The sequence below is a fragment of the Manacus candei genome, unplaced genomic scaffold, assembly GCF_025592945.1.
Source record: "Manacus candei isolate 608988 ecotype Guabito, Panama unplaced genomic scaffold, ASM2559294v1 h1tg000047l, whole genome shotgun sequence".
NCBI lineage: Eukaryota > Metazoa > Chordata > Aves > Passeriformes > Pipridae > Manacus > Manacus candei.
The window spans coordinates 963,735-987,166 of NW_026138095.1; the positions used below are offsets into that span (position 1 = coordinate 963,735).

General features: G+C 52.2%; 1 protein-coding gene across 1 annotated transcript in view; it reads left to right on the forward strand.

The window, feature by feature from the left end:
- Positions 1-22,525, forward strand: part of RPTOR (regulatory associated protein of MTOR complex 1) — a 102,662-nt gene extending 80,137 nt beyond the window's left edge. Inside the window, exons 25-35 of the mRNA XM_051797321.1 lie at positions 792-897; positions 2,865-2,979; positions 3,637-3,761; positions 4,994-5,098; positions 8,038-8,085; positions 13,264-13,370; positions 15,389-15,516; positions 15,605-15,691; positions 18,290-18,406; positions 18,578-18,707; positions 20,183-22,525. Coding sequence (XP_051653281.1) covers positions 792-897; positions 2,865-2,979; positions 3,637-3,761; positions 4,994-5,098; positions 8,038-8,085; positions 13,264-13,370; positions 15,389-15,516; positions 15,605-15,691; positions 18,290-18,406; positions 18,578-18,707; positions 20,183-20,251 — 1,137 coding nt within the window. The 3' untranslated portion in view covers positions 20,252-22,525. The remainder of the gene's footprint in view (positions 1-791; positions 898-2,864; positions 2,980-3,636; positions 3,762-4,993; positions 5,099-8,037; positions 8,086-13,263; positions 13,371-15,388; positions 15,517-15,604; positions 15,692-18,289; positions 18,407-18,577; positions 18,708-20,182) is intronic.
- The last annotated feature ends 907 nt before the right edge of the window (positions 22,526-23,432 follow it).

Sequence of the window (23,432 nt, forward strand, 5' to 3'; positions counted from 1 at the left end):
GCATCAAAAGAAGCTGGATCAGAGTCCTGTAGCTCAGCCCCTTCACTGATCCAGGAATGGCTCCAGAGCAGGGGGGTTACTGGTCTTGGACAACGTTTTAAGCATTAAAAATGCTACACCTCTTATGTAGCTCCTGCCATGTTTGGGGATGAGATCACATGGCTTACTCCTTTTGATCCTGTGCTCTGACTAAGGGTGGGGATGCCCGTGGTGGGAGCAGCACTGGGACTTCTCCCATCCTGGGCAGGAGCTGCCCAATCCCGACCTGGCCTTCTGCCTGGAGCACAGGTTTTGCAGGGAGGCCGTGGAGTGCCAAAACCTGGAGCTGTGGAGCGTGAATAAATATCATCAAATAGCTCAGAGTGGCTGTGGCTGCTCCACAGTTTCTGGGGGAGTTTTGTGTGTAATCAAACCCAGGTGACACGAGGGGATCACGTTCCAGTGCGAGGAACCAAAACAGGCTGTTACTGGTAAATGGTGGTGGGACCCTGAGCATCCCGGGGATTTGGGAAGGAGCTGTGACCTTCTAGGCCTGCGGTCCTTGGTTAGCAGGGGAAGAAGGATTTCAGTGGGTTCTGAGCTGGCTGGAGCAGAGCTGTGTTCCCCCTTTATCTCAGGGTTGCTATGTGATGCTTTTCAGCTGAGGAGTGTTAAACAGAGAAATCTGGATTGTACCAGACTTCTGTTTGGAGGGGACGGGAGTCACAGGGACTGTGGGATCAGTCAGCTAATTCCTGGAGTTGTGATGGTCATTGTTGCTTTTTTTTGTGTATCTATTCCTCTCCTGAAAGATCCCTGAAGAGCACGACCTGGAGAGCCAGATCCGCAAGGAGAGGGAGTGGCGGTTCCTGCGCAACGCCCGGGTCAGGAAGCAGGCCCAGAAGATCATCCAGAAGGGTGAGTGGCTTGTTTCCCTTGTTCAGGACACTGAACTGTAAAACCCCAATTAGTGATGACCCCAATTAGCGGTGATCCTGTGCTGACCCTCACCCTGGACCCTTCCCTCCTGGTGCAGGTGAGGTGATGCTGCTGCAGGTGTGTCACTGATGGTCGCCCCCCTTTCTGTTCTCAGCTGCTGGGTTTGTTCACCACATCAGGGAAGTGACCCCCTGAAGTGCCCATTGTCTGCCCTGCCTGTTGAACACACGGCTCCAGCTCAGCCAGGGCAGCTCCAGGCTGGCTGACCAGTGTGGGAGCCCCAGAGCAGGGGCTCCCCCAGGGAGAAGGTGGAATGCTGGAGGATAACCCTTAGAGCTGCAGAGCTCAGTGTTGGATGTGGGGCGGACATGGCCATGGCAGAGCAGCCCAGGAGCTGCTGGACACGCCCCACCATGCCCAGGAAAGGCCTCAGTGATGCCTCTCACGTTCTCTGCTCTGCTGAGCTCTGTAAATGATCATTTACTCCTTATATCCCATTATATTTTGAGTGTTTGTGTGTATGGCTTTGTGTGTGCTGCTTCCAATGTGCCTCAGATTCGTGTGAGCTCTCCAGAAACCTGTGTTTATTTAGGACTCTCTGAGGCAGCTTCTGGGCTGGAATTCTCTTAGCACAGGAATTTATTTGAATAAGGTGGAACCTAATGAAGCTTTCAGAGGAATTTGCATCCCGGAATTATCCCTGCTTCTTGTGTGCCCTGAGCAGCAGAGGCTGGGGAGCTGCATTTACACGAGCTCCTGGCATCTTTCCAGTGGCATTCCCGGGGCAGGACCATGTGGTGGAGGCTGGTCCTCCCTGGGGATGCTCATGGAGGCACATGGAGCTGGAAATCCTAACGTGCTGAATGGAAAAGTGCCCAGGGCTCAGCCTCATCGTCGGGAGGTTCCTGAGCTCCCTTCAGTGCCATGTGGAGCTTCCTGTTGGGAAACTGCAGAATATCATCAACCAGAGAAACAGGAATGAACCTGGAGCCCAGGAGATGGCCTGGGAGATCTGTTTGAATACAAAGAAGGGGATTTTTCATGCTTGCCTGGAGAAATTAAATCTCTTTCTAGACAGTGTTCATATTTGGTTGCTTGACCTGAGTGACTAAAATGCCACTATTCATTAAAAAAATAATGAAAATGTGAAATATTAAAAAGAATTAAAATAGACTTACAAGCTTTTAATGAAAATTAGATTAAATGGATGCATTCTAAAACAAACTCGAGCTGAATAGATGTCTCCTGGGCTTAGGGGTTTGTGTGATGAATTCGTAGTGTGCCAAAAAATAGCAGTGTCAGGGGTCCCAACACTGTTTGTGAATAGGAAACTGCTCTGAAGACAAGATGGGAAAAGTCTTTACCCATTGTTTTAAGGTCTCCATGGAAAATACATTTTTCATTTGCAAATTAACCTAAAATTTAAAAGACATTAAATGGAAGCTTAAATAAATAATCCACAAGCTACAGTGAAATGCTGTATTTTAAGTCGAAAAAAAGCATTTTCATTTTTTATATTTTGAAGAAATAGTGTTGGTTTTTCTCTCGATACAAACTGGTGTTTCCCTGGGCTTGGTTGTGTTTGTTCTCTTTGGTTGCCAATGTAAAGGGCCCCCTGATTTGTCACCACAGGTTTTAGTTTGTGCCTTAAGTCGTGTCACAGTCAGTGTGGGGGAGTCGGGGCTGTCGGTGATGGGGGTCTGGGAAGCTCCTTGAAGGAGGGGAGTGCTGGGGGTCTGCTGGTGAGAACTGGGGGCAGGAGGAGGGGGGCAGTGGGACATGTGGCTCTGGGAAGCCGGGGTGGTCCAAGCCCCCTCCCTCAGGTGGGGCATTCCCAGGGCTGAGCTGTGCTGCTCCTGTCCCTGGGCCATTCCCAGGGCTGAGCTGTGCTACTCCTGTCCCTGGGCCATTCCCAGGGCTGAGCTGTGCTGCTCCTGTCCCCGCAGGGATTTCCCGGCTGGACGATCAGATCTTCCTCAACAGGAACCCGGGCGTGCCCTCGGTGGTGAAGTTCCACCCCTTCACGCCCTGCATCGCCGTGGCCGACAAGGACAGCATCTGGTGAGGGGATGGGGGGCTCGGGGGGCTCTGCAGGGCATGTGGGGGTCACCACAGGTGCCACAAATATTCCTCCTTTACCCTACCCCTTTCCCCCATGGCCATCCCTCCCTCTCAGGGCAGGGACATGGGGCAGAACCTCCCAGAGCTCAGGCCCCGAGTCCTCCTGTCCCCGAGTCCTCCTGTCCCCGAGTCCTCCTGTCCCCGAGCTGCTGAGCTGGGGCTGCAGAAGGATCCTGGCAAGGTTACAGCACTTAGGGCTGGGACTCTGCCTTGTGTCCTTCACAGAAGGTTGAGGTGAGGTGTCCTTCACAGGAGGGTGGGGAGGCCCTGGCACAGGTTGCCCAGAGAAGCTGTGGCTGCCCCATCCCTGGGAGTGTCCAAGGCCAGGTTGGACAGGGCTTGGAGCAACCTGGGCTGGTGGAAGGTGTCCCTGCCCATGGCAGGGGGTGGAATTGGATGAGCTTTAAGGTCCCTTCCAACCCAAACCGTTTCATGATTCTATGATACGTTATTAGTAAAATGATGCCAAACTCCAAAGGAGAAATCCAAATTGAGCTGGTATCCATGAGATATAACTGGATAATGTGCACATCTCTTTATAGCTTACAAAGAGAACTGAGAACTGACTTGCTGCCTTGCTATTTTTCTCTCCCACAGTTTTTGGGACTGGGAGAAAGGGGAGAAGCTGGACTATTTCCACAACGGGAACCCTCGGTACACCCGGATCACAGCGATGGAGTACCTGAATGGACAGGACTGCTCCTTGCTGCTGACTGCCACAGGTAGAGAACACATTTTCCCATGTATAAGGGCAGGACTGGGGGGCCTTTGCAGAATTCCAGTCTGGGTGAGCTGTTCTGGATTTGTCCCAGCCTGACCCTTCCGTCCCCTGCACTCACCTGCCTGCTCTCAGCTGAGGAGGCCATTTCCAGGATCAAACCTGAAGGTTGTTTCTGTCCTAAAATCTCTTAACTAGGTGCTGGAAAGATTTTCAAAGGACTGACAAGTCAAACACTTGAAGTGTTCCATTCCCAGTCCCAGCTTTATTCGTTACCTCATTCTGAATCTTTACCTATCATTGCAAGAGCAGGGTCACCTCCCCCTGTAGAACACCTGGGCAAAGGGGATTTTAGTTCATTAAAGCTGTTGTCCTGAGCTGAAATCATGCAGCAGCCACAATTTAAGAACTCAAATTCTGTTCCCTGTGCTGTTTTCAGTGCAGAGCGGGCGAGGCTCAGCTTAAGCACTGAACTTTTCAGGTAGTTCTGAGTTTCTCTCTAGTCCATCTCTCACCTCAGCAGTTCTCCAGAAGGCCCTGTTGCATCATGTGGGATTGCATGAAGAGCTCTGCCCCATTCTTTGGTCTGTAAAGCTGTGAGTCAGATCAGCTCCTCTCCCAAGGAACCATTCCAAACCTGTCAGTAGGAGTGTTTTCAACAGCTTCTCCAACTTCCCACTGAACTGTGCAGGTTGGGTGTAATTAAGGGAGCTGGAAGAGGAGCTGAGAGGGCCTTTAGGACGTTTTCCTTTCAATTTATTGATTCTTAGCACAAAAGTTTCACAGATGGGGAGAAAATTGAAAAAATACACAATGTTCTTGAAAGATTTGCTGCTGATGGGCTGGGCTTTGGTTCAGCTGCTTCTGTGGGGCTGTTTTGTGTTGAGTGGGTACTTATGTAGCTCTCGGCACCAATAGCGAGGAGGACAGAGATGAATCCTGGAGAAAATGAATGATTGAGGGAAATGGAGAGACATGTAATGTCAGGTGTTATTCAAGGGAAGGAGAAAAGCTCTTCCAGAACAGTTCCAGTAGAACAAAGCTTTAGGTTTCACAGATGTGTGATTAGAGAGGAAAAACAACTCTAACAAAAATAATTAAGTTCAAGTGACACTCTTGAGTTTTGGAGTCTGTGTGACTGCGGTTTTGCTTCTCTTCTTCCTCATGCACGAGGAATTGTGAGAGCTGCATCAGCAGTGACATTGCTTTGTGTTCTCTTCCCCTGTGCTCCCCAAGATGATGGTGCCATCAGAGTGTGGAAGAACTTTGCAGACCTGGAGAAGAACCCAGAGATGGTGACGGCCTGGCAGGGGCTGTCGGACATGCTGCCAACCACACGAGGTGGGTCCCCACGGAGTCCTCTTGGGGGGAAGGTAAAAACCAGCCTTTGTACAGCTTTGCATGTTGCACCTGTGATGTCCTTCAATCCGAGCTCCAACTTTGGCACTTGTTCTTCGCTGTTTATTGTGGGTCAGGAGGTGGCAAAGGAACGTGCAGTCTAAATCTGGGACGTGCAGAAGGGCAGCACAGTGAGACATTGACCTGCTTGGAATGGTATAAAAGTTGGGTAGAGAAGGGTGTAAAAAGGAATACTGGCATCCAGCCACATGTAGGATGAAACCAGAAAATCAGTAACCCTGAAGTCAGTTTTAGGGCGTTACAGGAGGTTTTAGGGCATTACAGGAGGTTTTAGGGCATTACAGGAGGTGGACATTCCGTCCATCCGAGACCTTGTCAGGTACTGATGCTCTAATGGCAATTCTCTGTCACTTGAATATTTTTAATCAAGGCTTCAGGTTTTCCTGTGTGTGCTGTAGTTCAATCAGCACTTTGTGGGATTGATGGAGGAACTGCTGGATGAGGCTCCCTGGCCTGTGCTATGCGGGAGGTCAGATGAGATGACCATCATCATTCATCCTGACCTTAAAAGCTGACAATTCTCATTTCTGAACTGATGTGGTTCATCCCAGGAGCCTGACACAGCTCTTTTAGCTATTCATTGGATTTTCCTGGTGCTGCCTGGGTGAGCTCCTGTCTGTTATGTTTCCCTTAACTCCTCACAGTTTGTCTCAGGGAAGAGGAGCTGTGTTTGAGGCGAGTCCAGGCTCTGCCTCGCTGAGGGATGTGCTCAGAACTGATTAGGAGCTGCTGAAAGTTCAGAGCCCGCTGTGCAGATCGACGTGGTCCCAACCTGCCCTTTAGAGGTGTCAGCAAGAGCAGGAGGGACACAGTGGGGCTGCACTGGGAGGGAAAGGCCTGGCTCTGCTTGGGCAGAACAGGTCCAAGATCCATCACGAGATGCCCTTTGTAGTGTCACTCTGTATTTGTTTGCCAACACCAGCTTTCCTGCACGTTGGTTAATGTTTCCCATCCCTGGATTCAGGATCTTGCATCTTGGTGCTGGGAATTCCCCCGGACTGCCCTGACTGTCAGCTCTCATGATGTTCAGGGAGGGTGGTGACAGCTGCCCACTGAGCTCCCTCAGCCCCATCCCGTTTTCCTGCCTTCTTTTCCATGTGCACTTTGCATGATTGTCCCTTACCCTGCCCAGGGTTTACCCCCTGAAAGGATTGTCACCATCTGATGCTGCAGAACAGGCTCAGAGCTGAGTGAGCTGGAGAGTTGGGTGGTTGCCTTTGCCAGAACAGGAGGGTTTTTGCCTCTTTCTTTCCCTTATGGATTGAAGCAGTCTGGGGCCTGTTTTCTTTGCCTTCCACCTTCGCAGCAGGTTTGGCAGAAGAGAAGGACAGATCCCTTTGTGGAGAGAGAAATAAATGTACCACTTCAAAAGAACTATGTGGAGCAAGTCCCCGTGGAAATGAGACTCTTCACAGTCATCTGGTGCCAAGACCATAGTTGTGGTCCAGCACTGGCTTATAAAACTGAAGATGCATCTTTGAAGCTGCAGAGCTCAGGAGTTTTACAGGAATTTGTTTGCTCCCACTATTGATTTCCTTCCCTCCTCTCCCAGCATTTCCCCTGTGTCATAATGCCACACTCATCTCTGACTTGCTCTTGAGAACAACCAGAACATGACTTTCCTGGGCCATTTTCCCACTTCCAGAAGGCAAGAGGAATATGCCTCTCTTGAGCAGCGTAGGAGGAACATAGACCTGATGTGCTCTGGAGCTGTGCTTTCTCAGCAGGAGACTTTGGGAATTCTGGCAGTTTCTCTAGAAAAGAGTGTTTGCAGGCTGGGGAGCAGCACAGGGACCTGTAGCCTGGTGTGAGCGTGTTCTCATACAGCAACCTGGGGGGTCTCTGTGACAAAGGGAACAAGCCACAGCTCCACAGTCAGAAAGGCCTTGTCCTTGAAAACAGCACAGTTCTGGAATTTGGAAAAATGCAGAAGTGGGGCCAGCTGGTTCACAGTCATCAAACGTTCCTTGTGTGCTCCCTGCAGATCCCTGTGGTGTTTTCCCTCTCCAGCCAGTAAAGGGAACCAGGATATCACTTCTGAAGGACTTGACCTGGTCCCTTCCTGAGCACCTGGAGCTCCCTGTGCAGGAGAGGGTGGTGAGGCCCTGGCACAGGTTGCCCAGAGAAGCTGTGGCTGCCCCATCCCTGGGAGTGTCCAAGGCCAGGTTGGACAGGGCTTGGAGCAACCTGGGCTAGTGGGAGGTGTCCCTGCCCATGGCAGGGGGTGGAACTGGATGGCCTTTAAGGTGTTCCTTCTAACCCAAACCATTCTGGGATTCTATTTCAGGATTCTGTGATTCTCCAGGGTGGCCCCACAATGTCTCACCCCCCATTTGCTGCTCTGCTCTCATTGCCTGGGGGTTTCATGGCTGAAACCAGTTTGTGCCTGGGGGTCACTTCCCATTTAGAAGCTCTTCAAACAGAGCACCCATGAGTTGTTGCACTCTCAGGGTGCTGGTTACCTGCCTGCCCACCCAGGTGTGGGCAGAGGAGCCCCGACCTCCCCCAGCAGCAGCCCCGTGCTCTGTGCTCAGATCCGTCTGTCACTTCCCAACCTACTTGAGAACTGGGACCAGCTGAGGCAGGGGATGGTCTCCTTGTTCCAGCAGAAATGTCAGCTCTGTGCTGCTGTCAGGCAGCCCAAGCCCTCGCTCCACATGACAGGCTGGTGGCTTCCCAGGAATGCTGTGCTGGAACGAGTGCCCGCGCTCGGATGGAGGCATGTGCTGCTCTGGGTGCTGCTGCTTCTCTTTTGGGATCTTTAATTTGAATTGCTTTTTCTAATCCTTTTTTAAGATTATTTTCGCTCTGGCTGACCGACTCACCCTGAGCACCAACCCCTCATCCCTGTCTCCTCACAGGTCTGGCCCGAAGGGTTTCAATCTATCTTGACAGAAGTAAGCAGGGAGGTGAGTGCTGCTTTCCTGTTCCTGTGCTCAGGTGGGTGGGAGGAGCTCCTTGGCCACCTTTGGGGTGATTGGTTGGGGTTTTGGTGTGGTTTGAATGACTGCTGGGTCCCTGTGGTTCCTGGGAAGCTTTGCTTCCACCTCTCCCATCCCTTGACTTGTGTCTGTGTCCGTGACAGCTGCGAGGAATGCAGGGAACTCCCTGGGCAGGCACAGCCACTGCTGGGAGCAGGGAGTCTTCATGTCAGACTCTCTGAGCTCCCTGCAGCCAGAGGAGGTGTGGGTGGGATGTTCAAGTGTCTCTTTTCCAGGAAGGTATCAAAGCATCCCTGGACAAAAGGGTTTGAGTGACAGGTTCCAAAGGGGAACCACCATAAAGCTACTGTGGGTTTATTTATAACACACTTCAGCTGTAAAGATCATGGGAAGAGGAGATGCTGATGGATCTTTCCCAGGAGCCTCAGAGTATGGGACTTTTGGCAAGGATATGCCAAAAAGGAAAGAGGGGAAATTTAGGTTAGATCTGTGGAAGGAATTGTTGACTGTGAGGGTGGGGAGGCCCTGGCACAGGTTGCCCAGAGAAGCTGTGGTTGCCCCTGGATCCCTGGAAGTGTCCAAGGCCAGGTTGGACAGGGCTTGGAGCAACCTGGGCTGGTGGAAGGCTGTGCAGGGTCTCTGAAACTCTGGATCCTGACCCCTCTTCTCCCACAGCTGCCAAGGGCTTGGGGGGAACAGATGGTGATGTGTCAGGGTATCCTGGGGGTGTGCACGGCCGAGCGTCCCTGGCTGTTCATGGTGACATCGTCACTTCAGGATGTTCATCAATTATTAATATTTGCTGACTGATAAGAGCTGGCTGTGTCTGCACTGATTAATCACCGAGGCTCTGGTGGCAGGGGGTGATTCAGAGCTCGTTAGCTCCACTTTAGCACATCTCTCTGGCGGGGCAGGAGTTAGCAGAGCTGCTGTGTTGCTGTGAGTGCCTTGCCCTGCACTTCACTCCCAAATCCACCAGCAAAGGCTAAAATTAGCACGGTTTGGCTGCAGGGAATTCCCCACTCGGTGAGCAGGGCATGCAGCAGTTGGAGGGGATTCCGGCCGCTCCGGTTGGATCGATCCCACTGACGCCACCCGACCACAGTCCCGGCACACAGATCGATCCAAGCCTTCCCCAGCATCTTCAGTCCTCCTGGGGACAAATGCAGCACAAGGATTCCTCCCATCCCACTGAAGAACTCTTAAATATGTATGGAAACAGCTCTTTGCCTGACAGCAAAATACGTCAGCAATAGTTAGATATTGCCCCATCCCTGGAAGTGTCCCAGGACAGGCTGGACAGGGCTTGGATCAGCTTGGTCTAGTGGAAGGTGTCCCTGCCCATGACAGGGGGTGGAACAAGATGAGCTTTAAGGTCCCCTCCAACCCAAACCGTTCCATGATTTTATGATAAAATATCCTGGGTTTGTCATTATAATACAGAAGATCTGTTCTCATCACTGAGGCTTCCATGAGGAATTTTTACCAGAAGGAGGACTGGGAAGGTCTCTTCCTTCTGGCATCACTGGGGGCTGTCTCACAGGTCAGGGATAAATTAAAGAAACCCCAGTGGCTTACTGGGCCAGGTCCTGTCAGGCCACTGGGCAGGTTATTCTGGGAATCCCTGGAGTTGGTGTGAGCACGGAGCAAAGTCTGAGCCAGGACATTCAGCACTGGGAAGGCAGCTGAGCTGGCAGGAGTCAGGGGGTGCTGGTGCCTTGCCCTTCAGGAGTAAGAAGTTTGGGAAAAGCACCATGTTCCTGGTCAGATTATTTTATGGCAATAAGATCACTGGAGGAATTGCAGCTCCAGGGGTTTGTGTTCTTTTAATTGGATTCCCAGCATCCCAGCTCCTGCTGTCCCTCGCTGTGCAGTCCTTGGCAGGAGGAGAGTGACACTTTTTGAGAGGATGTTGTAGAAATTAATGATGAGTGAGGTCATCCAACCCTCCCACTGCTTCCTGGAAATTAAAGCAGGGATGTGCTTTACTGCTCAACCAGGAGGGCCCATGATTAAAAAATGATCAGTCAGAATCCAAGATGCTTTTATGTTGTGTTCCATGTGGATATTCCCGATCCCGTGGAAATGCCAAGGACAGGCTGGCCACGTTCCAGTGACGTTACAAATGAATGCAGACGCTGGAAATGCAGCTGCTTTCACCAGGGTTAGTTATGGAAATTTATCCAGGGAACTGTCCCATCCAGACCAATTGCTCAGAGGGAATCCTGAGGGAACAGCCATGGGAAGTCACACTTTCAGGAAGGGCTGTTGGTGTGTGTAAACTGACGTCATACGGAGCTGCAAGTGCTGGTGTTAAAAGACTCAAAACCAAACAAAAAACAAACCTAAAAACAACAACTCACCACGGACCTTTAAAAATCGTTTTTCCTGAGCTGTGGAATATTTGTTCCCCTTAGGGGAAAACAGTGATCCTCACTCCTGATGCATTGCAGCAGTGCAGGGCTGGGACGCCACTTTGGGCAGTTCTTGCGTTCTGGGAGCCCCAGGGTTCCACCCCTGGCCTGTGTCAGGCCGTGTCACAGCCTTGTCCCCGTTATTCCGATTCTGTGAGGAGGTGGGAGTGTGGAATTAGGGCGGGAGGTGAGGCAGAGCCCGGCTGTGGGGTCGCACAGGTGCACAGAGCATCACCCTCCTGCCAGGAGGAGGCTGAGGAGCAGCTCAGGTGCCAAAGCCGTGAGCCAGAACGCGGCGGGTGAGCTGCAGGCTCGGTTGTAACATCCTGGAGAAGGACCTCTGTTAATTAAAAAGGAAATGATCGTGAGTATTAAGTCCCACGTTTGCTTCTCGTCCCAAAATACTATGAATTTAGCATGGAAACATGAGCCAATCCTGGATCATTTCTACCAGGAGAACGTTTGCTCGTACATGGAAATAGTTCAGCTATTTCTGTCTCGTTCCACACTGTCAGTGTGTGCTTTGGATGGAACATTTCCTTCCCCCTTACCCACTTCCAAATGACTTAAATGTATGTACAAAAGCTTTTCTTCTCTTCAGACAGCTTGGAGTTCTGGTTCAGCATTCCCAGTCACATCCTGGGCTCCCCTTCTTGGTCAGGGCATGGCTGGGGTGCGGTGGGAGCGTCCCCCTGCACAGAACAGCCCCTGGAGCTGCAGCCAGACAGGGCTTGGTGCTGATCAGACAAAAACACCTTGGCTTAAACGGGGAACCTAACTGGGAAATTGGGAGTTTAAAGCTGCCTTAGAACACTTTGCCTGCTGAACTCCATCAGGGATGGTAATGGCCAGATCCATCTCAGCTGCCAGGTTTATCTTGTCACATGGGCCATAAACGAGATGACAAATGCAAACACTTCAGTGATGTTTATCATCTCAATCACTGCCTGCTTGTTTGCCTCAGCTCTCCAGCCCTCCGAGCTGCCAGGCAATCTGAAGGAACAACCCATTTGACTAAAGATAAAGATCCAAGCTCCCAGCTCAGCCCGGAGTCCCGAATTTCCTGCAGTGAGGTGACAGACTGTCAATAAATGTCAGCAATCTCCTCCGTGGATGCAGCAGGATCAGGAATTGGCCAGCTGTGATGCTCAGGAAGGGCAGATGGGAAAATGTTTTATCTGGATCTGTGCAAAACAGGGTCATTCCATCATCTTTGAGGAAAACTCAGTGTTTATAGGATGTTTCTGTCATTTCCTTTTGTGCCCTGTAAAGGTGGTTGTTCTGGTACAAAGTACTTGTGGCCCTTTGGTGACAAAGAGCATGTTGGGGTAGGCTTAAATTTCTTGCTGGGGCTGATTCCTGGCAGTAAATGCAGAAAAATTCACATTTGTACCTTCTGGACAAGCAAGCTGTGGAATGGAGACACGGGAGTGGTGCTGAAGGCCAGTGGCTCAGGGCAGGAGCTGCAGTCCTGATGCATTGCAGAGGGTTCTGACTCTGGGCTGTGTGTGGTTATGAAACACTGCTCGGCACCAGAGGCTCGGTTTGGCACAGAGGAGAGGGTGGACAACTGCTCTGGGAGGCAGGAATGCTGCTCTGCAGGGCAGGGATGCTGCTGTGGGAGCCAGGGCTGCTGCTGCCTCTGCCCTGCCCCAGGGGCTGCAAACAGGCACCAAACCTGGAGTTCTTCTCTGCTTCCCTCCTGTGGTGCTCCCGGGATTTCTTGTTTCTGTTTGTAGCGGATGAATGGGAGTCTCCCTGGAAATCCCATAGATTTGGGGTTACTCAGCCTTTGCAGCATTAAAAGCAAACAATAATGGGTGTGTGGCTCTGCTTTGAACAGGACATTCCTGAGCTGTGGAGGCAGCACACAGGTACAGAGTGCCTTCCAGTAAAATGTACAAGAATTGTTCCTTGGAGGTTTTCCCCTACCAGAATCAGGGGGTTCATTGCCAATGTTTCCCAGAAAGGAGGTGACCTACACTCACCCTGCTCTGGGAATTCTGTCCCAGCAAGGTTCATGAGCACACACAGTCTGTCTGTAAGCAGGTGTCAGGTGCTTTGAGGATAGAAAATCCCTTGTCATGCTCTTACAAAATGGATGGGATGTTGTTCTGAACTTCACCTGAAGATTGGTCTGTGCCCTCAGAGATGAGGAGCAAAAGCTCTTGTAAAGGATTTTAGTGTTGTCATTGCAGGGTGTTCCCGTCCTTACCAGTCTGTGCAGCAAACTGGTTTGTGCTCCCACCAGCTGTTAAATTCAATATATTGCAGCTGACTGACTTTGCTGTTCCTTGTTGAGAAACATTTCCCACATCTTTGTGTTGGAACGAGGAATTGTGGTGATCCAGAGGCTCTCAGGTCTTGCTCTGTGAGGTGTCACCAGTTGAGTCTTCAATCATTATTTAATCCGGAGTTCTCATGAGGTGCTGGATAATTTATTGGCCCCTTGGAAGTCCCCAGCAGTGTCCTGGAAGCTGTACTCCCCTGCTGCCAGGACTGGCTGCCTCTCTGAGCACTCACACAAGGGGACAAAGGCATTTTGGGCTCCAATCCAGGAGCAGCTGATTGGATCCCCTTTGGGGGATGTGTGGATGTGTGTGTGTGATTTTCCATTTCCTCTGACAATGGCAGTGTCTGACACACGAGGTCAGGAGAGCTGATGCTCTGAATGAGTGCAGCTCTGCCCATGCTGATGCTGATTTGCACCCCTGCCTGTGTTCTGTCCTAGGGGCAGGGATGGTGGTCGACTGGGAACAAGAGACTGGGCTCCTGATGACCTCGGGAGATGTGCGGATAATCCGGATCTGGGACACGGATCGGGAAATGAAAGTACAGGTAACACCTGTGTGTTTGTCCCAGGCACCTTTTCCCTCCTGGAGCACATCCCGTGGGTGAGTTATCCCAAAGCAGCTGAGACTCACCGGTGAGGAGCTGCCAGGTCCTGGAGCTCCTGGAGCTGCTGCTGCTCTGCTTCCCTGCCCCAGGGTCATGGTCCAAGATCAGTAAAACCACACATGTACTCAGGGAGTGTCAGGGCTTTCTTAGAAGTTGCTGCTGTTATTCTGGACAGGCAGCAGTGTTTGGGGAGGGTGAGGATCTGGAAGCCAGAGGCAGGCACCAGGATGCAGATTGGGTTTCCTAATTAGCATGTAATTGAAATAGTGTAAATCTTTAAAGGCCCTGGCCCAGGTTGCCCAGAGCAGCTGTGGCTGCCCCATCCCTGGAAGTGTCCAGGACTAGGTTGGATGGGGCTTGGAGCAACCTGGGATAGACAGTGGAATGGGATGAGGTTTAAGGTCCCTTTAAACCCAAACCATTCCACAACTCTGTGATTTGTGAGGAAATTCAGGGGTGAGTTGGGTTGGTGGTGGAGCATTTGGACGTTCTGCTGCCATCTCTGCTCCTCTGGGACACACACGGAGCTGGTGATGGAGCAGCACTGCTCCAGTGCTTCCCAGCCAAAGGGATGTGTCCAGGAAAGCTGAGTCCATGTGGAGAGCACTTCCATACCTGCTCAGTCCACACCTGAGCCAGGACCCGGGGTGTTCACACCTCAAACGAGGCACCACGAGGGCAGTTTCAGTCCCACGTAACTTTCCGTGCCACAGAACAGATAAAAGGCACTGCAGGAGTTCATGTCATTCCTAACCACATGGAAGTTTCTCAGAAATTCCAAGGAGGAGCAGCTGGTCGGTGAGAACGGAGGCACCATGCTGGAATAAAAAGGAAGTCGAGTTTTCAAAGCTTCTCGAAATTAATTACCCTTGGATGAACATTAATTGCGACACTTTGACCCCGCGATGCAGGATAATTAAGCCTCTGTTAATCTTAATTACTTTCGCATATTATTTTTTTCTATGTAAATTAGGGAGCAGCAAAATTCAGGAGGCGAAAATCTTTTAAATTATGATGATTAATGATTGCACCGAAAGTGTCTAAAAACATGTTGTTTCTTTTTTTAATTGGAAAGATTGGGTTGTGTTCAAATTCAAGTGATTGGAACTTCCTGACTCAGTAACTGGGAAAGTGAGAATCAGCACAAAGAGCAGGAATAATCCAGGAGGATAAAGGTGCCTTCCCTCTTTGAAGTACAAAACCCCACACCTCTGGAAGCACTTGGGCTGGAGCTGCAGGAACAAGTGCTTCATTTGCACTTCTGCTGAGTGTTGCTGCTTCAAAGGAGGAGCTGGGGGTGGGCTGGGGCTGGAGCAACCCCGGGGCTGGTGCCTCTCCCAGCTCAGCCCAGGCTGGAACAGCAGCTCCAAAGGTGAATCTGCACAGAGGCAAAAATAGGATTGAAGTGTGAAATGAGCTCCTGCAGCTCCAGGAGGTCCTGCACAGGTTGCCCAGAGAAGCTGTGGCTGCCCCAGCCCTGGAAGTGTCCAAGGCCAGGTTGGAGGGGCTTGGAGCAACCTGGGCTAGTGGAAGGTGTCCCTGCCCAGGGCAGGGGGTTGGAATGAGGTGAACTTTAAGGTCCCTTCCCACCTTCCACCCACTTGCTCTCTTTTACTTGCTACAGGCAAAAGGATTGCTTGGAATAATCCCTGTGCCTGTTGGGAGGAAACACATTTTCAGTTAAAACTAGTAAAAACAGCTGAGCAGCACTGCAAAAGCAGGCTGGCAGTCGTGGAATCATGGAATGGTTTGGGTTGGAAGGGACTTTTAAAGGTCACCTCGTCCAACCCCCTGCCATGGGCAGAAACACCTTCCACTAGCCCTGGTTTCTCCAGGCCCTGTCCAACCTGGCCCTGGACACTTGCAGGGTTGGGGCAGGACCTTGGTGTAGGACCGTGAGGGCAGTGAGTGAGGGCAGGCCGTGGTCTCAGCGTGGCTGTGGTGTGCTCTCTCCCCAGGACATCCCCACTGGAGCTGACAGCTGTGTCACCAGCCTCTCCTGCGACTCCCACCGCTCGCTCATCGTGGCGGGGCTGGGGGACGGCTCCATCCGCGTGTTCGACAGGAGGATGGCCCTCAGTGAATGGTAATTCCCTCTCCTTCCCAGGCTCCCTGGGATCCTCGTGCTTCCTCCTCCTCTTTGCCCTCCAAACGTGTCTCTCCTTGTTCCCCAGCCGGGTCATGACCTACCGGGAGCACACGGCCTGGGTGGTGAAGGCCTACCTGCAGAAACACCCCGAGGGCAACATCATGAGCGTCAGGTACACGATATTCTACTCTTTGAGCTGTTTTCCCTTGCACACAGTTTGTTTTCCCCTTTAAATTCTGCCTCTGGTATCCCAAGAGCTGAGAGGGTAAAGCTCTTTAGTTTGACGTTTGCGTCAGTAATTAACTCCTGCTCCAAACTCAGTGGGGAGAAGGCAAAAAGGGATGTGGAGCTTTCCTTGGAAGGCTGTTGGTGTGGCTTGGGAGTAAACAAGATGCTGGAATCACCGTCACGAGGCGTGTGAGGGAGGAAGGGAGCGAGGCAGGAGCCGAAGCTGGATATAGAATATGTTGTGGTGGTGGGTCTTTATTGCCAATGTCTCCGTGGGGTCATTTGGGAGAGAACACGAGGAGGAAGGCTGATGTTGCATCTGTCAGGCATATTGCTGGGCAGGATTACTGTGCTGCCTGGCAATTTTCTACACATAAATCCATTTCTGCCGCCTGGTAAATACTGCAGCGAGAGCAGCATATACTGATTTGGCCATTAAAGAACAGCAGAATATAATTTATTGTCACAAAGCCACTGTTTGCACACAAAGAGCCTCTTTTTTCTTGATTACAAAATGGAAACAAAGCGTAGTTTTCTGGGATTCAGAACATTCCTGAGGTGGGGGATGGGCCAGCAAAAATGTATGAAGATTTTCAGGAAGGGGATTATGTGATGCAGCTGCCAGATTTGTCGAGCTCCCATATTAGAGTTTTTAATCTTCCTTTCCCTAAGCTCCTCCGGGGGTCAGGTCTGTGTGCCCCGGGGCCGAGGGCTGGGTGTCCCCTCTCCTCAGGGCCCTTCTCAGCCCGGGCTGCTCTCGGGGCTGGAGGGCTGTGAGGAGATGTTGTGCTTCAAACGACAGGTCTGGTCTCCTCCCAGAGCAGCTCAGGTCGTGCACATGAGCCACCTCACTCCCAGTTCCTCCCAGTTCACTCTCTTCTTCAGTTCCTCCCCATTCCCTCTGCTTCAGCTGACAGCAAGATCCAAGAAAAACAAATGTTAGGACATAGTGGTGTAACTATTCCCTGTGAAACACAAAGGTGTTATTGCTGGTGGAGCAGTTCTCTGAGCCTCAGCAGAACTTTTTCCCTGGCCCGGGAAGGGATTTGGGACACAGGAGTGTAACTCCAGCTGGATCCTGCAGCTCCCCATCACCCAGCACTGGTTCCCCAGTGATGTTGTGTTCAGTTGTTGCTTCCTGTTGCCTGTTATAGTCCAACTGGGATGTGTTTCCTGTGTCATCCCTCCCCACAGAGCTTCACTTCCATGCTGAAGCTCTTCCACAGTCTCCCTATACATTCAGAACCATTTTAAAGTCCTGTAAAGGTCCAAAGCTTTACATGAAGTCACTCTATATTTGATTTCTCAAACACTATTTCCATCTAGTCTTTAGGATGTAAATCAAGTTTAATTTCTCTTAAACTTAATTATGGGACAGCTGGAGTTGCAGCTTCTTACAATGCTCTAAGTAATGCTGTGGAACAGCCTTTTGGTCAGCATTAGTTATTCCAGAGGTAGGGAAACTGAAGGCAATATTCTGATTAATGCTTCCATTGTTCTCAGCTCCACTGGGTGATTCACATTTGTGTGGCCATCAGCGATTTGGGAAAAATAACTCTTTAAAGTTGTGGTGCCAGAGGCCTCACAGATGCTGCTGGCAGAACAGGATCAGATCATCTGGGATTTAAATGCCATGGGAGACTTTTCTGTTTGTCTTTCTGTGCCCCAACTGACCAGTGTCTTGGCCTCATCCCTGGAAGTGTCCAAGGCCAGGTTGGACAGGGTTTGGAGCAACCTGGGGTAGTGGAAGGTGTCCCTGCCCATGGCAGGGGGTGGGAATGAGATGGGCTTTAAATTCCCTCCCAACCCCCTCCATTGCATGATTCCATGATTACAAGGAGCTCACAACAGATGCACTGAAGCAGTCTCCAGTCCTTGGCTCCAGGGCTGTCAGAGGGATGTGCCCTCTTGGCATCTCACAGACAGGATTCTCAGGGTGGATTTCAGAGATCCTTAACAAACAGGAGTCATTTGTGTTTGAAAGGTGCTTCATCTACAAGCACAATACCTTGTCACTGCTGCTGCTGCTTCCTCCCCTCTTCCCTGACAAAGCCATCCCTGGGATGACACCTGGCCTGAGCATCCACAGGATCTGTTAGACCTGGTCACCTTTGGCTGGTGTGGCTGTGTCCAGACACTTGGAGTAATGGATGGCACCAGCACATCCCATCTGCTCAGAGCTCTCTAATGCAATTTCCTGCTGTGCCAAGCAGCAGGAATTGGGGCTGATGTGGAGCTGGGTCTATTGGGTGTGACAGACACGCTGGGTGATGAGCTGTGAGCGATGGAGGCAGTGAGGGATCACTCCTGAGGGCAGAGCAGGGCTGTTTGCTCAGCACTGAACGTGCTGTGGACGGGACCACATGTGAGTGACACTGGTGGGAACTCGGCCGCGCTGAGGGGGAAGGCAAGGGCACAGTTCTGCTCTGTCCTCATTTCCCACTGAGGCAGTCAGCTCACAGACAGCCCTGCAGCTCCATGTCCTGGGCTTTGGGGTCTGCCTGGGGCACAGCCTGACCTTGAGGAACTCCTGTGTTGGCAGCGTCAACGGGGACGTGCGGTTCTTCGACCCCCGCATGCCCGAGTCCATGAAGGTCCTGCAGATCGTCAAGGGGCTCACGGCCCTCGACATCCACCCCCAGGCCAACCTCTTCGCCTGGTGAGTCCTGAGACCCTGGAGGGGACGATTTGCCCCCACAGACATCATTCCTGGGGCCTTGTGTGTTCCAGAACTCTCTGCACACTGGTGTGACACACAGCTCTGCCAGGCAGCAGTGTTGTCCCTAGGCAGCATTCCCAGTGACTCCATGTTCTCTCCATTCCCTTCCAGTGGCTCCATGAATCAGTTCACTGCTATCTACAACGGGAACGGGGAGCTGATCAACAACATCAAATACTACGACGGGTTTATGGGTCAGAGAGTCGGAGCCATCAGCTGCCTGGCCTTCCACCCTCACTGGGTCTGTGTCCCCTGCCTGGCTTTGGGGTTGGCATGTCTTAGTGTCTGTGTGGGAGGGCTCACACTTCCAAATTTCGTGTGCTTCTCTATTCCCTGCCTGGGCTCTGCAGAGGGGTCTCACCCCGGGTCTCTGGGGCTGCTCTCCCACTGTTTTACGTAAAGCTGATGCTGTGCAGGAAAAAACTGCACGTCAGGAAAATGGGAGAACTGCAGCAATTGAAGGCATAAGCTGATAAAGGCTGGAATGAATCAGAACAAAAGGAAATTTGGAATATGTCACAGCAGTTAGAGAATCTGGTTGCTGCTCAAGTAGGAGGCAGGTCCCATCTGCGTGGTGGACTTTGCTCACCCAGGGATGAGAAGAAACAAAGGAGATGGAAAACCTGAGAGAACAACGTGAATGGATGGGGAAACAGGAAGGAGTTAAAACAGTTATTTTAGAAACCTGCAGATCAGCACACAAATATTTAATATGTAATAGAAGAGCGGTGGGAAGGATCAAGGGCCTGGAGAAGGGGAGGGAGGAGCTGTGTGACCCTGTGAGGGTTTGGCGTGAGCAGGAGGGGGGAGGTGGTTTTCCTGCCTGAGGGATGTGTGTTTGGCATCCTGAAGGTAGAGGGGTAAAGGAAGGCTCATCTCAGTTCTGAAAAGCCTCTTTGTAGGAAGCCAAGAGCGATTTTGCTGCCCTGCAGTTGGGGATGGAGGAAGAAGTGGGGAAAATCACCTAAAATGGGTTTGCCAAATAAGCAAAGCAAAGCCCTGTCCAGCCCAGGGCTCCCGGCCGGGCCTGTCCCGTCCCTCACTGCAGGAAATGCTCCCTTTCAACCCAGGCACCTCCTAACGAGCAGATTTGCAGCCATTTAGAGAAATTATGTTGGCAGTTGGCAGCTAATAGTCCCCATAATTTCTCCCTGTGGCTGAAATGGGCCTGTAACTGGCTGGGAGTGTGGGTGCTGCAGGAATGCGTCAGAGCAGACGCACTCAGAGCCAGAGCAGCCGCGGGTCCCTGCTGGAATGTCACCCTTACCTGCCCCTGTCACTGCTCCACACCTGGACCTTTGGGGAGGCAGTCACAGGAGGGGAGGCTGAGGGAGCTGGGGGGGCTCAGCCTGGAGAAAAGGAGGCTCAGGGGGGACCTTCTGGCTCTGCAGCCCCCTGACAGGAGGGGGAGCTGGGGGGGGTCGGGCTCTGCTCCAGGGAACAAGGGACAGGAGGAGAGGGAACGGCCTCAAGGGGATGTTCAGGTTGGACATGAGGAGGAATTTCCTCATGGAAAGGGTGGTCAGGCCTTGGCAGGGGCTGCCCAGGGAGGTTTGGAGTCCCCAGCCCTGGAGGTGTCCAAGGAAAGCCTGGCCATGGCACTCAGTGCTCTGGGCTGGGGGACAGGGTGGGCATCGGGCACAGGGGGGATCCATGGGCTGGGAGGGCTTTTCCAACCTGACTGCTGCCGTGACTGTGCGTGTGCTCTGCCCACAGCCCCACCTGGCCGTCGGGAGCAATGACTACTACATCTCGGTGTACTCGGTGGAGAAGCGGATCAGATAACGGCGAGCGAGCGGGTCGGGGCAGGGCCTCCTGTACATAGTGAAATCATCGACTTGAATGTTTCGTGTTGGCTGCTGCTGCACCCCATAACTTGAACATTTGTTCTTCTGACTTAGCTACTGATGGGTTTGACAAGGGGAAGAGACAATCTCCTTTTTTTGTTTTTGTTTTGTTTCGTTTTCCAGCTATATCCTCTAAAAGCTACAGAAAAGGAACATTTATTTTTGTTTCCAGTGGTTGGCTTCTCTGTCAGAAACACGGCTCCTGAGCTTGGAAGGACTTGGATGAGGCAACACCCTTGAGAAGGGTCTTGTTTTAGTCTTTGTTCCTTGTTTTGCTGGAGCGTAGGTTGCTTCAAGGACTAAGTCAGGACTCACCTACAGCTCCATGGGACCCTCCCGCTGCTGCCAACCCTGTGCCAAACAGAATTCCTGGGACAGGGCAGCGAGACCCGAGCTGTCTGTCTGCATGGGATGTACCTGCTCCTGCACTGCTGAGCGGGGCAAGGGAGGCAGGGAAGTGACTCCTCTGCATGAACCTCCTCCTCCCTCCCTGCAGCGTCCTCTCCACTGGAAGCAAGGACAGAAGGTGACCTGGTGGCCCAGGGAGGCAGGAATCCTGGGAGAAGGGGCTCAAGGAGATGAGAAGAGCAGGGCAGGATGCCCCACACTGTAAGGCTGCACATGAGGAAGAAGAGGAAAGGAAGAGAACGAAGATCTCCAACGATCCCACCAAGCCTGGAGCAAGTCACTTGTGTCACCAATTCCACCCAAGCCCACAGTGCTGGTGGGGAGTCTGGGACACTTTGGCACTGTCCCTCCTGCTGCCCCTGTCCTTCTGCCCACAGAGAACTCCACAGACACGTCTGGTCCCCTGGGAGCTCTGCCCGGGCAGCGAGGGGGCCCCGGGGCCAGTCCATGAGCAGGTGGTCACTGAGGTGGTGGTGAGGGGCTGGACACTGCACACACTGTGTGGCCACGGCTGTGGCTTGTCTGTCCCTGGAACTGGGCATGGAACCGCCTGGGCTGAGCACGAGAGAATCACTAAGGAGGGGGAAGACAGCAGGTCACCTGCTTTGAGCAAAGCACCTTTGTCACAGCTACCCAGGGAGAGCCTGCTCCGTCTTCCACACCTTCCATGTCTCAATAATGAATGTTTTTGTCCCCTGGGATCCGTGCAGGGTCTGAAAATGGGTGTGGGAAGGGGGAGGCAAAGCCAAAGGACAGGATTCCTTCCAGAGGTGGGATGTACCTGGCTGAGAGCAGAACTTGCTCTGTGCAAAACTGACTGTGGCAACCTGCGAGGTCCAGAAATTCCCAGTTTTTCTTCCAGCCAGTCGCATGGGATCTGCAGACTCTCAGCAAACAGCCAGCCATGGTGAAGGAAACACTGGTGAGGGAAGGGGTGAGAAACCTTCTGTCCCTATGCTGACAGTGACTTCACCTCTGCCACACCCCCTGTGGTGTGTCTGACCTGTCACTGCTGCTGCTGCCCCACGTCTCGTGTTCCTGCGTGTGCTGAGGCACCTGGACCAGGCCCAGGGAGGTGGCCTGGTGGCCATCCCAAGGTGCCACCCACATGTCAGGACTCAGGCTTGGGAGAGGGTCCTCAAACCACGGCCGGGCGCCGGGGCCTCACCGAGCACCATCCCCCGTGTCAGGGAGGCCAAGGGCCACGTCACAGGATGATGAATCAAAGGCTTTAAACTTAAATACTACCTAAAAATCCACTTTTCAGTTACCCAAAGTTAATTATGGTCTAACAGAGCTGTGCCTCTTCCCTACCCGCTCCCGCGCCGCTCCGGCGCGGCCCCGGCGGGGTCCCCTCCATGGGAGAGCCAGAGTTTGGGATCACAAGTAACCCATTAACATTCACAGCTTAAAAAAACAATAGATTTTTAACTTATATCAGTGTATTTGTTGAAGGACCAGGAAATACCTGGCGAAGGGGGAAGGTGCGTAGTGGGAGCCGCTGCTCCTGCCAGGCTCTGGTGCAGCCCCACATCCAGGACGTGGGATCTCAAGGAACTCGGGCTGTTGAGCTTTCTCCTGAGCGTGTGTGGGCTGTGCTTCCACAGGTCTGATGCAGAGATTCAATCATGGAGTTTAACCAAGGATCTGGAGAGTGTCCTACCTTAAAAGTTCACTTATCTCTATTTATTTTATAAAAATAAGATTTAAAAAAAAAATATATAAAAACCCCCACACGATTGTAATGTGAGAGTAAAACAATTACAGACAAATAAATGGTTAATAAAAAATAAATGCAGAAACACTTCCTGGTGTGAGGACCCTTTCCTGGGGCAGGAGGGGGGCCGGGGGCAGCTGTGGCCCAGGAAGGAGCTGACTTGGATTTGGGGTGCTGGGCTCCAGGTGGTTTCCCCGTGGAAGAGGCCAGTTACAGGGGGAGGTGTTGGGAGACAGGGACGTGTCCCAGCCCAGGAGCAGCAGGAACAGGGTGATCCCACCATGCAGCTCTGCAGAGCCCAAATCCAGCTCTGGAGTGCTGGCTGCAGCCCCGAGAAATGAGCTGGATTGGATGGATTGGATATGAGGGAAAATTCCTTCCCTGAAAGCCCTGGCACAGCTGCCCAGGGCAGGGGTGGAGTGACCATTCCTGGAGGGATTTAAGTGCAGTGTGGATGTGGCACTTGGGACATGGGTTAGTGGTGGCCTTGGCGGTGCTGGGGGATCAGTTGGATGTGATGGTCTCAGAGGGCTTTTCCAACCTGAACAATTCCACGACTCTATGAAAGAATTCGGTGTTGCCCCTGTAGCCCCCGGCCCCTCCAGCACCCCATTCCCTATCCCTGCTATTCTGTATGTTCCACATCTCCTGTAGATCCCCCATCACCTATATCCCCCCATTCCCTATATTCCTGTCCCCCGTAGTCCCCTATACCCCCAATCTCCTATAGCCCCCATTCCCTTTATTTCCGTGCCCTATATCATTCATTCCCTATAACCTCATCCCCTGTAGCCCCCCCATTCCCCATGCCCCCTTTCCCTATATCCCCATTCCCCCTATCCCCATTCCCCATATCCCCACTTCCCATATCCCCTTTCCAGTATACCCGTTCCCTATATCCCATATCCCATATCCCATATCCCATTCCCGGTATCCCCATTCCCTATATCCCATATCCCATATCCCCGTTCCCTATATCCCATATCCCATATCC